General features: G+C 42.8%; 1 protein-coding gene across 1 annotated transcript in view; it reads left to right on the forward strand.

Annotated features, from left to right (window-relative positions):
- The window catches only part of EXT2 (exostosin glycosyltransferase 2), an 80,497-nt gene extending 69,624 nt beyond the window's left edge, over positions 1-10,873 (forward strand). Inside the window, 2 exon segments of the mRNA XM_009647557.2 lie at positions 85-167; positions 6,491-10,873. Coding sequence (XP_009645852.2) covers positions 85-167; positions 6,491-6,629 — 222 coding nt within the window. The 3' untranslated portion in view covers positions 6,630-10,873.
- The last annotated feature ends 2,999 nt before the right edge of the window (positions 10,874-13,872 follow it).

Genomic DNA, 13,872 nt, shown 5'->3' on the forward strand with positions numbered 1-13,872 from the left:
CAGAGGTATCGCGCTGCTCTCTGTGCAAGGAGATTAATGTCCCTTCTGTTGATATTTGATGATATCTGGCGTGCCTTTTTGCAGGTGACCCCACGAAAGAAGTTCAAATGTCCAGAATGCACGGCAATTGATGGGTTATCGCTGGACCAGACACACATGGTGGAAAGGTGAGTGACTGACCACCCTTTATTCCTCCGATTGCCTTGTTCTGATCCCTAGAATCTTATCCTGTGTCTCATTAAATTAGCATCAAAAATGCTCACTGATTGTATTTCTGTAAATTACTAATTTTGAAAGAATGTCACGTGGATTTGATCAGCTTAAGTCATTTCTACAATGGATGATGTGACACTGAAAAGTGAACTACTACAAGAAAGGACTTTAGAAGGGCACAATTTTTAGTAGCTTTGCTGTAAAGTGTATAGGACATACGAAATTCAGGTTGTTGGCAGTACTTTCAGTAATACCACATTTCTGTTTTACCGTGGAACACAAACTGTAATGAGTATGAGATTTGTTTTTTTAAACCAGACAGTTGCTAGCTTACCAAAGAATAACAAGGATATAAATTATTAATAATGTTACTTGAATTTATGTTTGTGTGTTGTCTTTCTTCCAAAGATTGTGAAGCACATTGCTTCCACTAATGAAGGGCATTTGCCTGCACAATTGCATACCACATTTTTTAACAGTGGCAGCATTATTATATTTTTGTGAGAACTTAATTTTGAAATGAAGTGTGGATTTGGAAAGGCAGTGAATGTTTAGAGTGAAATACTGAGAGTTGGTAAGTCTGAGTTGCATTCCTTGCTTTACAGTAAAATGGCTTCCCAACCTTGACCAAGACACTAAACTTCCCTCTGCCTTGGCTTCTGAATGTGTAAAATAAGGGAACGTTTCTTCACTTTTACAAAGCTGTTCCACACCCATGTCTGAAAAGGGCTATCTGACAATAAATGCACATTCTAGTTATTAGGTGGAATTAGCCTGAGATCTAGGACTGACAAAGGCATTTCACCTTAGGCTTCTTGGGCTGTGGCATCTCTCCTGCAAAGTTTGGGAAAAATAATTTGCAGCCATAGAATTGGTGGGGTAGGTAAGCAGGGGTGGCCATAGTGCTGGAAGAGACCACCACAGGAGGTGACAAAATCTGACCTGTGTTTAAAATAGGCCATTTCAGATCTGGATTGAGACATATAACACGATTATCTTACCAGTTACCATGGTTATCATCTTAACAGTGAGGTTTTTTTCTGTCCTCTGTAGTACTCAGCAAATTTAAAGTGTTGTAGCCATTTACTGGCCTTTAGCAATGTAAATGATATTTAAATTGAAATTATATTTATGTATTGTAATATAAGCAGTGAACTAATGCAAAACTGGTTAGTAGACTGGGGGCTTATTTAAAAGAGGAGTGCATACATATGTCTGTCTGATGTGTAAACACACATTACACAGCACACAAACACATATATAGTTTGGCTGATTGAGTGTTAACCAAGCATCATGCCAGGCATTGAAGGGCATAACTGCCAAGGTTAGTGACAAAGTATTTAGGCTGGATGTATAATAAGGCTGGATTGAAAAAAGGAGTATGCAAATCAGAAGTAAAACGTACCCCGTGAAGATGGAAAAATTACTCTGCAGAAAACTTCTTAAGGAAGGGGCTGGAAGCTTTGGAGATCTTAAATGTTAGCTGAAGGAGATTGTCCTGTGTCTAGCAACTCTGCACTGGCTTACAGGATGGACTACCTGAAGACAGTTAAGCCTTGCTGTGATCATACTAGTAGCATTACAACAGCACATAGGAGTTTTGGTCATGAACTAGGTTCTCCTTAAGGTAAACACTATAAAAACAGAAGATGAAAAAGTGCTTTTTGCTCCAAAGTGCATTATGATGCAGGGTAAAGGTCATGTTTCCATGTCTATAGCAATTCTTGTATCCTTGGAGTAAAGTATCATTGACAGTTTATTGAGAACATGTTTAAACTGTTGCTTTGCTTCTCTGTAGTTTCCAACAGTGGAGATCACTGCGTTGTGGGAAATGTTAGATTGACTGCAAATCCACACACTTTTATTTGCCCAGCCAAAGGGGTAGATGCTGGGATAGAGTCTGGGGGCAGGAGAAAATCTGGGGGGGATATACAGTTTGGGTGTATTCAGGCTTCATTTTGAAGACCATTAATGTCGTACTGAAAGTGCATGCTACACGTAATACCTTCTTGCCCTCTGTTGTTATTATCTACCTTCAGTATAAGGGAGTTACTTGAAAATCTGAAAGGGTTTCTTTTTTTGAATCCTGTAAGCTAGCTATTCATTTTAAGAGGATAATAAATGATAGCAACTCCTAGAGCAAATTTTCCTAACGTAGCAGTCAGTAAGGCTCTTATGGCTCACATATATATATATATAAATATATATGTATGTATATATATATGTATGTATGTACATGCTAGCTATTTTCAGGGTCAGGAGAGAAGCTGAATGGAAAAAGTTCATGCATCAGGGAATCCTCATCGTAATATAAGAGAATAACTCGGTACAGGTAACTTTACAGTTTTGGGTACTGAGAACAATACCGGGGGTATCAGGCAAAGAGCCATTATCAGCTTCCCAAAGTGCCTGACTCCTTGGTTTTTAGTATTCAGAAACAGTGAGCAGGTAGTCTGAGCTAATTACTTGCCCAGATAGCTAGGGATCAACCTACTGTTTGTGAAACCAACAGTTTATCAGGGTTGTCATGGGCATGTACAACATTCAGTGTTAGGTTTCTGGTCCAGAAATAGCAGAGAGATGCCCAGCAACTGCCTGCTGATCATTTTGTGAGTGAAAAAGGTTTGAGAAGTCAGTTGTGGAGATCTGTCTGGGAGAGACGTGCGACTAACCAGCTCTGTTGGGCCTTCTGACGCTCTCAGCAGGCACAAAGTGTATGGTACAGTTGAACTCTGTCTCTTAATAAGAGATTTTTTTTTTGACCAATGCTGAAAGGTTTTTACAGTGAATGATGGGAAGGCCGACACTGCTATTCTTCCTGCTGTGTAATATCTCTGAGATAAATAAGACTTCAGTCCCCAGGGTTATTGAGCTCCATCATTAAGATACATTAACTAAAGAAAGCTTTGAACCAAGAATCCCCTTCTTGCCCTAGGTTAGCCTTTACATCAGGTCACAGAAGAAGCTGTAGGAGGATCTCATAATCACTGTATTTACAGGTGCTGTTTAACAACAAGTTTTCCGCCTTTAGCATCTTTGCATCTGGCTCTCAAAAATGGAGAGCTCTGTAAAATGCAGCCTGGAGGGCAACTGCCTGTACAGTAAATACAGCAAAGTGCCGAGCTGCTTCTGCAGCAACATTAACAGCAGTGTCTTATTTAGGGGAGTGTTTGTTAGTCAGAATAGGAAGCCATTCCCTTAAGAGGCAAACTGACCATTTGGCCAAAGTTGGCCAAAGGCTGCAGGTGCGGAGTTAACCTGCGAAAAAGTATTTGGGTTATAAGGGAGAGGGAACTGATTGAGAGAAACCTTAACAGACATGAAGTTCACCCAGTCTGCCAGGGGCAACAGGGCTCTTGATTTCTGAGTTCACACAATCTTAATTCCTCATTGAGCACAACTGCATGTTGTTGGCAGAGCAAGGGGAAAAAAAAAAGAATAATTCTTGGAAGCAAACATACCTCTGTTAGTATGAATTTGCAAAACTATCAACACAGCCAAGAAAAACACCTTCCCTCCATATTAGGATGACACATTACATTCTCTTGGCTACCTAGCTTTGAATGTTTAATGTTTTAGATATCCTTTCTGGTTTATATTGTCTAAAAGTGGCAGTGGTGTTGGAATTCAAATGATTTAGTTCAGTGCAGGAGATGAAATTTTTTGGAATAGGCGACTTTCCTTCAAACACGTTTTGTGGCTTGCATATGACATTTCTTTCATTTAAAAAAAGCCTGTTTCTGATCTTTGAATCTGCTGTTTCCTGAGCACTAACTCTTCTGATTCAGCCAGAGTGATTAGAACATACTGATTTTTTTCATTTAGAACATTTTTCATTTTTTCATTTCTTTTAACAGTAAAGTGGTTTCTTGGTGGTTAAAGATACTGTCCTGGTATGCTTGAGTGGTCTTGCCACCAGAAAAGTTTGGCTGTAGAAGGTTTCCATCTTGATACTTTCTTATAAGACCTCGTCTTTGATTTGGGAGTATAGCCTCTGAGGGAAGAGGTCAATTTTGTCTCCACTATCAATTTAGTTTTGTCTTTTCCTCTGAGGGTGCCGCTTAGTTCTGGCTGTGGCAGTGGCTGATCTGGTATGGACACCTGCCTACCAGGCAGCAGGCTGAGATAACTAATTCATTTCACACCGGCCACCGAGCAGCTGTTACATTACAATTCTTTCAGTCATTACTGGCAGAGGCAGGATTTGAACCAGTAGACTAGAAGTATTCTTGTGTTCCAGAAGCCAGTGAGGGCCAGCAGCTGTGCAAACTTCTCACAAGTGCATCTCCCAGCGCATCTACCTCCTCGCCTGTGAAGTTTGTGCTTTTCCTGCCACGAGACTTTTCCAGCACACACAGCCTGGATTACAGTTAGTCAGGTTTCTCAGAAGTAACAGATGATTTGGAAGTCTGACCTAATCAGAAAATCAGACGTCTTTAAAGTATCCCGTGTTGGGCATCTCGTGGAGGCAACAGAAACCACTTAGTGTTCTTGGAGAAAACACTCGGGTCCTGTTCTCCGTGTTACTGTAGGGGCCCAAAGCTCACCCTTCTGGTGGTTCACCTCATTATTGCAGCTGTTGAACAGCTACTTGGGTCTCTTTGCTTCAGTCCTGACTGATGGCTCTTTTGCGGTTTCAGATCTGTGCTGCCCTGGAGCAAACCGTGCTTGCGCCAGGTCTAGAGGTTGCTTCCCACTGCACAAGGTTTCCTCTTACGCTTGGAATTCCTTTTTCTTTGTTTCCTTGTCCAAAGGTTTGAATCTGGAGGTAGGAAGAAGTATGAAGGGATGAGAAGGTAGCAGAAAGTGAACTATCTGCATTTACCTGTATAAATATTTTATTGAAGTATCACCCATACGAAGTAGTTTTCTGACACTTTTCTCAGGCCAGAAAATGGCCTGAAATATGGGCATTGTAGTTGAAACAGCTATGCAGAGATGTAGCACTTTAACAACCTGGGCTTTGTGTTTTCCAGTCATTCACTCTAGTTAAGGGAGCCATGGGAAGGCGCAGAGGCTGAGGAATTAATTTTGAAAACCAGTCTTGCTGTCCCATCTACTTCAAAAGAGTGTTTGGGGCAGTGTTGGGCAGTCCCCATCACAAAACTGTCACATTCGGTTGGTGTGATTGACCGGCTCTGTTGAGGAAAATTATCCTGGAGCCGCAGTGACCCCCTAACATTTCGAAGGGGTCGGGAGAGGGTGCAGTGGTGGGAGAGCAAGGGACCTGCCCTGGGACCGCCTGCAGCATGTCAGCCTCGGTAGCGGAGTCAAAGTACTCCTTTCTTTTTTTGTTTTCCCTTTTGAACGGCAAAAGAAATGTGACCAATTTCCCTGTAGCTGTCTCTGTTGTGTTGTGTTGTGTTGGGGACTGTTGTCACGTAACTTGGTGTCTGAAGTTCTTAAAAGCTGTTTTATAAAGTACACAGCTAATGTTAGCTGAGTGCTGGCTGAGGTGAGGTGAGCCAAGTTTTCCCTGCCTTGCTTTGACAGGTACTATGTCTTTCAGTGAAAGAGTTAAAGGAACGATGTAAGGTTAAACATCTGTTGGCTTGTTTTCTGAAGCACATGGCTGTTCCCTTCCACAGCATTACTGACACCTGAGATTATTAAACTGAGAGTCATCAATGGTCCCATCTTTTTTGTGCTAATGTGATGCCTTACTGCTCAATATCTCTTTATTTAGACAAGGAAAATAAACTAGTTGGTTTCATTTTATAGGGTTTTTTCAACTTTACTTTTAAATTCTAGTACAATCTGCACTGCTTATGTGCTGAGGCACGTTTATTTTTGTGGGAAAAGATAGAGCTTCTGAAGAAGCCTGAAAAAAGCCAGACTTTTTTTTTTTTTTTAACTCCATTTTTGTAAAACCTTGGTTTTTGCAAAACCTTCGTTATGAGCCAAATTGACCCAACAGTGGCCCTTTAAGAGACATGTTGGCAGTTAATCTGTTCTGGTTTACAGCATGTACATTGCTTTAAGAATGACTGGAATTCCAGGGGGAGGGAGAAGGGAAGCTTTGACCTCCATGTGCACATGTGCTGCTGCCAGCATCCCCTTGCTCTTGTCTCTGTGATTAAATGGATAAATCAAAGAACACCAGCTTCTTTTCAGTTCTCTGTGCAGCGAGGCTCTCTTTTTTTATTTACTAGTAGCCAGCATGGCTAAAGTACTTCCAAGCGCAAGAGGGAAGGTTTCTACCGGTTATGTTGGTGTGGGAGCTGGTAGCCAGCCCAGTTGGTGAGGTTCTTAATTACACTGCTTTCCCTTTCACCAGGTCTGAATGCATCAATAAGTTTGCCTCTGTCTTTGGGACCATGCCTCTGAAAGTGGTGGAGCACCGTGCTGACCCCGTCCTGTACAAAGACGACTTTCCTGAGAAACTGAAGAGCTTTCCCAACATTGGCAGCTTGTAAAGGCAGCTGTGAGATAAACCTGAGTGATGAAAATGATGGCTGAAAAGGTGCTATGAGGAATACAAGGCCCTGGAAAAAAAAAAATCACTAGAGTGGGTTACACCTGAGGGAGGTGGGAATTAATGTATTCTGGTATGTTGTCTTCCCTTTACGTTGCACAAAGATGTAATGGAAAGCTGAACAACTGCTTCTCTGTTGCTCACAGAGGATTGAATCTACTCATGGGTCCTCCCAGAAATGTCAAACACACACTTTTCTCCAAAGGAGGCTATGCACCTGGAAGAATAAAACAGAATCTCACGCTCTGTGGTCTGACTGGCATGACTGACCTCTTCTATCAAGTTCTCTGCAGTTCTCTGGTTTGTAAGCATCCATCCATTCAAAGCAACTGTCTGTGGTCTTTTGGGAGGAGCTTATTGCCTGCGTGGTTGGTGGGCCTCCGTCTTTTGAGCTTAATTGTTGGTCTAACTAACTGTGTAACAAACATATTTTTTTTTCTGCCTAGTGAGACAAATGGTTATTTTTTTACATCATCAGCAACAAAAATCTGTGTGTTATCACATGGTTTAAAGGGCAAAGCATTTTGTTTTACTTAAATTATTTTGATGTGAATTGAGACATGCAGCAGCTGGGAGGATGGTCTCCTTCAAAGCAGAGACCTGCAGGACAGAACTCCAATTGCTGCACTTCTTCCTGCTTAAATCTCAGGTCTTCTGCTGTGTCCATGCGAGAGACTGTGACTCTGTGTCAAAATGAGTTGTATTGTACAAAAAGAAAGATGTACCTTTCAGTCTTACTTTGTTTTTGCTTTTCATTGTCAAAACAGAGCCATCAGGTTGTAGTTTTACATTGTAGCCTAACATGGGAACAACAGCTATGAAGTAAGGTTTTCACATCTGAGTCTTCTTCAGCAAGCACCGTGTTGTAGTACTGATTTGTAAAACGCTTCAGTTTACAGAAATTCCCAGTTACACCTTCGATGAGCAGGGATATGTGTATGTGCAAGACACTATTAACGCACACTTACAAACTCCTATAAATTACCATTGTTGGAAAAACTGCTGGGTCTTTGCTTGTACTTTAACTGAGGAACCCATTGCCACAGGCTGCCGCTGCAATGTACAGGTTAGGAAGGCTCTTGGAGAAGCTTTACATTTCTCACAAGCACTGGAATTGTCTCCCAAAACTGAAATTAACCTGAATTAGAAAATTAAATGCAGCAAAATTAGAAATAAAATTGCCTGGACTGTTACCTCTTGCCCTTCAATATTAAAGATGATCCCTAGTTAGGCTGAGAAAGGAAACTCTATTCCAGCTCCACTGATAAAATGTTTGCTACCAGATTTGGCAATTGACTGGTGTCACTGTGGGTGGTTTGACTGTCTTTTGAAACCTCCACTGCTGCCAGTTGCAGAGACATCCTACTCGATGGGCTGTTTTTCTGTTACGCTGTGAGCAACCTTATTCCTTCAGTTTTGCCAAACCCCAAACAATAGGACAAGTGTTAGGCATCACGGTTCACCCCCTCTCCTAAGCTGGATAGGCAGCAATGACAGAAACCAAATGAAAGTCAGGCTAGAAACAGGAAACATCTGCTCCTATTTGTCTCACCCCCACTAAGACTTATCTTACTGCCCAATGCAGTGGATGTGCTGTGAATGAAAATCATATTTGAACAATAGCTCTGAGGGGATGCTTCACTTCATAACTCCCCTGGGATGTGCCTGTAAATATCGTCTGATTCTCTGGGAACGTTTAATTACTAGTAAATGTTTTTTGCTGCAGTCTTTGTTTCACTCCGGAGTCCTTGTGGAAGGAGGGTATTGGTGAGCTAGAAGGATAGCTGTTGCAGTGACAACAACTGCTGCCTGCACAGTGGGTATCACAAGATAGAGGAAGGCTTGTCGCTCAGTATTTTTCCTTTGCAACCTCTCAGGTTCATTCACATGAACTTTCTGAATCTTCCTGTTGATTTATGTCCTGGTGCTTGAGCATCAGGAAATACCAGCATATTTCCCTTGAAAATCTTACTTTAAAAGAGTAGCTGTGACAGTGTAATAGTTGCTTCAGTTTGGGCTGTTCTTGTGGGGCTGATCTCAGCTTGGGGCAGGCCTTACCAGTGTAATTGAGTTTGCAGCATCTTCCTTGCACAGAGTTGTGAAGCTGCTGTGATTTCTTGGTTCTTTCTCAGGAAGCCAGGATTTCTGCACAGAGTCTTAAAAGACATGGAGGATTTCAAATAGTCGGTGGAATATTTTTAGGTGAAGACAGCCTAACCAGCCTTCCTAAACTGTTCAATAGTCTCAGGTCAGTAAAAGGCAACAGGTCCTTTGTGCCTGCATCCCAAAGTATCCGAGTGGATTCCCTTTCCAGAGAATGCCCAGTGACCTGTATCAGTTGTCTTTTGTCCTTCGGCATTTTGCAGTTGCTTTTATAGAGCCTTCTCATTTAGATGGTAATTTGTCTCTGTTTTGTGCCACGGACAAAATTGGGCAATTGACTGTAAAAAAAAAAAAAAAAAAAAAACCACCTTGTAAAGTGGCCTGCTTCCCCTCGATGTTTATAATTGTGATGTTCTTGATGCAAAATCTGTAAAGGCAAAAATCCTGTATCTCTGATTTAGAATGGGTTTGTTGTCAGTCTTTAAATTAAGATCATTGTTAATTTTTCATTGTATATATGTTATCAAAAAAAAAGTTAATCTTTGTTTATTAAAAAGCAAATCCAAGGACTGTTTGTTGTATTTCACTTTTGGAGCAGCACAGGGAAACGTGGATGCATTTAAAAGGAAGAATTGCAGTTGATGGGCTGTTTCGCTACATAAATCTGTGTTAAACGTGAATATCCACAGTGAATATACTTTAGAAAGATCTGTCAGTATTTTGTCTTTCCCATAACTGGAGCTGGATGGTTGTCTTTGAAGTAGAAGTTTGCTCTGCACGAATTCATCCCAGTCACCTTTTTGGAGAGAGTAGTTGTTTCTCTAATTTTCTGCCAAGATTTGACAGTAGCATTTGTCTTGGAGAAATAGGGAACAGATCCTTTCTCTTTTTTGTGAAGAGAGACAGCAAATGCTGAAGAATTGCGCTTTTGAGAAACGAGCTTTGGCTGAGTCATTGAGATGGTGGAATTCAGTGTGGTGGCAGCTCTCTGGCTGCGGCACGGTCCCTGCGGAGCATGATGCAGAAGGGCAGCGCGCGTGCCTGGCGCGCCTTCCTACTTGCGCCTTGCAAGGGGTGTGATGTGCCACAGCGCTTGCCCTGCCAGTCATGGTGAGTCTTAAGGACACATTTTTAGCATCACCAGCAATTCCTACAATGTGTTGACTCTTTCCTTCCTCACAGCTCCACTATCTCGCTACAGGACATGCCAGTTCAGGCTCTAATGTTCTAAATTACTCTCTCCTGCCAGCTCCAGCTCCTGCTCTTGAACCTCCTGCCGCCCATCGTTTTTCTGCTGGTGTGGTTCTAATATGCTTTACTACAGCAACTACTTTATCCCTGTTAATTATGGGCTATTATCCCTGGGCTTTTTAAAATCAAGGGCCTTGGAGATACAGACATCAAAATAATTGTGAGGTGGGATTTAAGAGATGCTGAGCACTTCTGATTCGTTGTGCTTTTAAGGTTGTATTGGTGAGTGTTGAGCACTCTGGAAAAACACTATACCGAGAAATGTGAAAATACATTTAGGTGGGCAATTGTAGTGTTAAAAATGCCCTCAAGATTTGGCTGAATGCCCTCCATAATTGGTGTCTGGCACCCTGGGTGCTTCTCACAGGTAGAGCACCTTTTGATCAGGAAAGAATTCAAAATGCTTAACCAGTACTACATAAATCTCCTGTCCAGCCCTCTCACATGGAAGCTGCTGTTGTAACAGCGCTGCAGCACAAAAGAGGAAAGAAAAACTAAAATTGACAGTGCTGATGAGAAAATGGATTTTAAATGCCCTAGCCAGAGATCAGAGTGAGTATGGATTTTTTTAATTATGCTTCTTAAAGACTTGCATGTTTAAATTTTACTAGGACTGCTGCAAAGCATGTTATCTTGTAAACTAAAATGTAAACTATGGGTAGTTCTTGCAATCATGGATGGTCTCCTCCATGTACTTAAAGCAAGAAAAAAACATTCTGCAAAGTTGTGTTAGATGAAATACATGCTAGAAAGGGAGCTGGTCCAATTGCTAACTTCGGTCTGGTCCTGAAGAGTTGGGAAGAGCAGAGCAAATATGGGGCAAGTGTTCCACCTATATTGTCTTTTCTTTTTAATTTTTAGACTGAAAGAAATAATTTCTGTCAAAAAAATGCCAGAAAAGTCTGAACACGGTATTCTTTGCATCTTTCTGTAGGACCTGAGAGTTATCCTGTAAGCAGGTAATCACTTCAAACCTTCTTGCTAACATTATGTAGAGAGAGATGGCATTTGCTTAACAGAGAAACCAGCTAGAATGCTGGTTTGCTGTTGAGTTGTGCATCCTTCAGTTGGATCTCAAGCTGTTGGGAGTGCGTGTAGGACTCTCTAAGTTCTTCCCATGATGTTTGCCACTGCTGTATCTGAGCACAGTAAATTCAAGTTTCATAGTCCTCCTGCCTGAGTGAGATCAGCCTCTTACCCGTTACTGCAGATAAGCAAATGGAGAAAAGCTGTGATATACCCGAGGCCTTAGGAGCTGTGCGGGTAAAACCAGGATTGACCACCAGTATCCCAAGCCTGTGTTTTAGCAGAACGGCCACGCTTCACCTGAACTGTTGTTTGTTTGGAGTTTGGGGTAGCTCAATACCAAGGTAGAGGACCGTTAGCCTTGACTTTCAGTGTCAGCGTGCTTCAGCCTGCCCTGGCTTGAAGCCATTTAGAGACATTCCTGGTGCATTCTGTGTAATTTCAGCCTGATGGAAATGGCTGTAAGGCAGTCCCACCTCTGCTGATCTTCAGGATTCCCCTGTCTGCAGCTTCTTGTGGTTGCTTTGAAAGCGAGTTATGTTTCCCATTAAAGGATAACAGCAACAATTGAGGCAATTAAGTGGAGTGGTGTGGAGCTAGCAGCATGCAGGGAGTTTTCCAACTGAAAACAGCGCAGCTCAAACGTTCTCCCTGCAAGGTTGCCTGTTTGCTGTCTTCATTTGTCTGGAAAAGGGTCCAGTAATTCTTCTTCAAATTTCCTTTACTCATTCTAAATGCCTGTTTACTTCCATAAACAGGAAGTGCTCCTGCTCCAGACAAGCATGACAGCTCTGCAGTAACTGCGGACTGAGATCAACACAACTTGGCTGTGGTTTCATTAGGTCTATGAACTTGGATCAGTGCTCAGTACCAGCCTGTATGCAGGGAGGAAGACAACAGATAAGATGGGCAAGGGGAGAAGCAGTGGTCTATAAAGAGAAATAATCCACATTGTGACTATTTCTACAGAGTCATAAGGAAAAGAAAATATCAGTTTTTTTACTAAGTCACATCTATTGGATTTTTCCTAAATTTTAGTTGGCGGGGGACTGGAAGAAGGTGGTGAAAGCTGGACCATTTGACCAACAAAGGTGTGAAAAACTTGGGGAATACAGACCAGAACAAGGTTTTCCTTGTGTGATTACGAGATGCGGTTGCTGTTGTACCCTGTGCTTTTAAGGCCGAAGCTCAGCTCTTCTGCCTGCTCCCCTCCCCTTTCTGTGCAGCAATGGGAACCTGTAAAACTAAAAGCCAAAGCTTGGGACTGACTGAAAAGCACCACTTGCGGATATCCACCTGCCAGCATGAGCATCTCATCCAGTAGATAGGCCCATAGTCCTGCGGAAAGATACCTGAGGTTTTCAGGCCAAAGGCTGTATGTTTTGTGTGCCCCTGTAGCTGAACGCTCAAGAAATACACTGTTTCTCACCTCCTGGCCTGGCCATTTGAAAACTTACAGGTCCTTCTTTTGTGAAACCTTTCTTTTGAAGGGAGGGCTGGGTCTCAGCTGTGTGCTTGGCACAGTTAGTGCTGGGTGCCTTCAGCTTAAGACTGATGGGAACAATAGCCCCCCCCCAAACCCTTCGTACAAAGAGGCAGGGGAAAGATTCGAAGCAGAAAGGACCGTAAAATGAGATCCAGGAATCCAGCAAGGCTGCAGTGAAGGAGCGGATTGCTAAATCGGAGCATCTGGTTTTGCCCTGTGAGTAAGTTACGAACTGAAAAGCAAGGGAAAGTGGAAGATCCTTTCACAAATAATAAACACTTGTTTGTCTCAGATTAAATGCAACACCTTTACATGTGGGCTCCAGCTGGCCCTAAGTAGATGCACCTTGCATGGCTGTTACCTTCCTTGCCAATGAGAAGATTATTGTACATCCATCTGCTTAAAGGTTAATAACCTGCTTTTAAAAAGAGGAAGAAAAAAGGCAAATCTGTTTAGTTTACAGGAAGAAAAAATTGTTTTTCATTAAAACTGCCCGAACTTTGCCCTGCCTCAAAGTAGTGTTCTGCAGCGGAGAAGGAACGCGTTAACCTAGGTGCTGTAGCCACATCTCCCAGAGAGAAATTTTTCCATGTGTTTTAACCAACTCCTGTAATGCCAGTAGGAAAGCGCAGCTTCAAGAAAAGAATGTGCATTTCTAAGCTGTGTCCTGCCACTATCTAGAGTTTACAGAGAGACACTTTAGCTCTTTGGCAACATTCAGGCCAGGAGCAATTTCTCATTTAAATCCATACAACTAGGATGTTACTAAAACTGGCTTTAGGCTCTCAACAGCTTGAGCTTTGCCAACATCTGGAGAATCTGGCTTTGAGCGCTTGGGGAGGGAAGGAATTTTTTTCCTACAAGTGAGAGGAATGGGTAAGCTTGCAACAGCACCTGCATTATCCGTTTCTTCACGAGATGGAAACCAGCCATGCTCCATCTGAACTGAGCTGATGCTCCCAGCCAACTGATGGAAAGGCCAGAGGGGCTCTGTGGGTCTCGGTGGGTTGTGAACAGCTGCTGGGCACCTTCTCGGCTCTGCCAGAACACAAAGGGCACTTTCTGTTTTACCCAGTGCAGGGTGCAGGGGCTTGGGCTCTTACTGGTGCTGGTGGTTCTGTGGAGTCTGAGGGAAAGGCAGTCTCATGGAGCAAAAGCAGCAGAACCCAGTTTTCCCTATGTTGGGATGGGACAAGAGATGTGCCCGGGGAACCCGTGGGGCTGAGACAAGCCCTCCCCTCTGCGTGGGAACCATTGAAGCCCAGAGGGCTCGGTCTGCCCTGCAGCAGCGCTGGCTGCCGGCAGGCGCCTCTGGGGA

The sequence above is a fragment of the Egretta garzetta genome, unplaced genomic scaffold (genome assembly GCF_000687185.1).
Source record: "Egretta garzetta isolate BGI_Z169 unplaced genomic scaffold, ASM68718v1 scaffold329, whole genome shotgun sequence".
Lineage (NCBI taxonomy): Eukaryota > Metazoa > Chordata > Aves > Pelecaniformes > Ardeidae > Egretta > Egretta garzetta.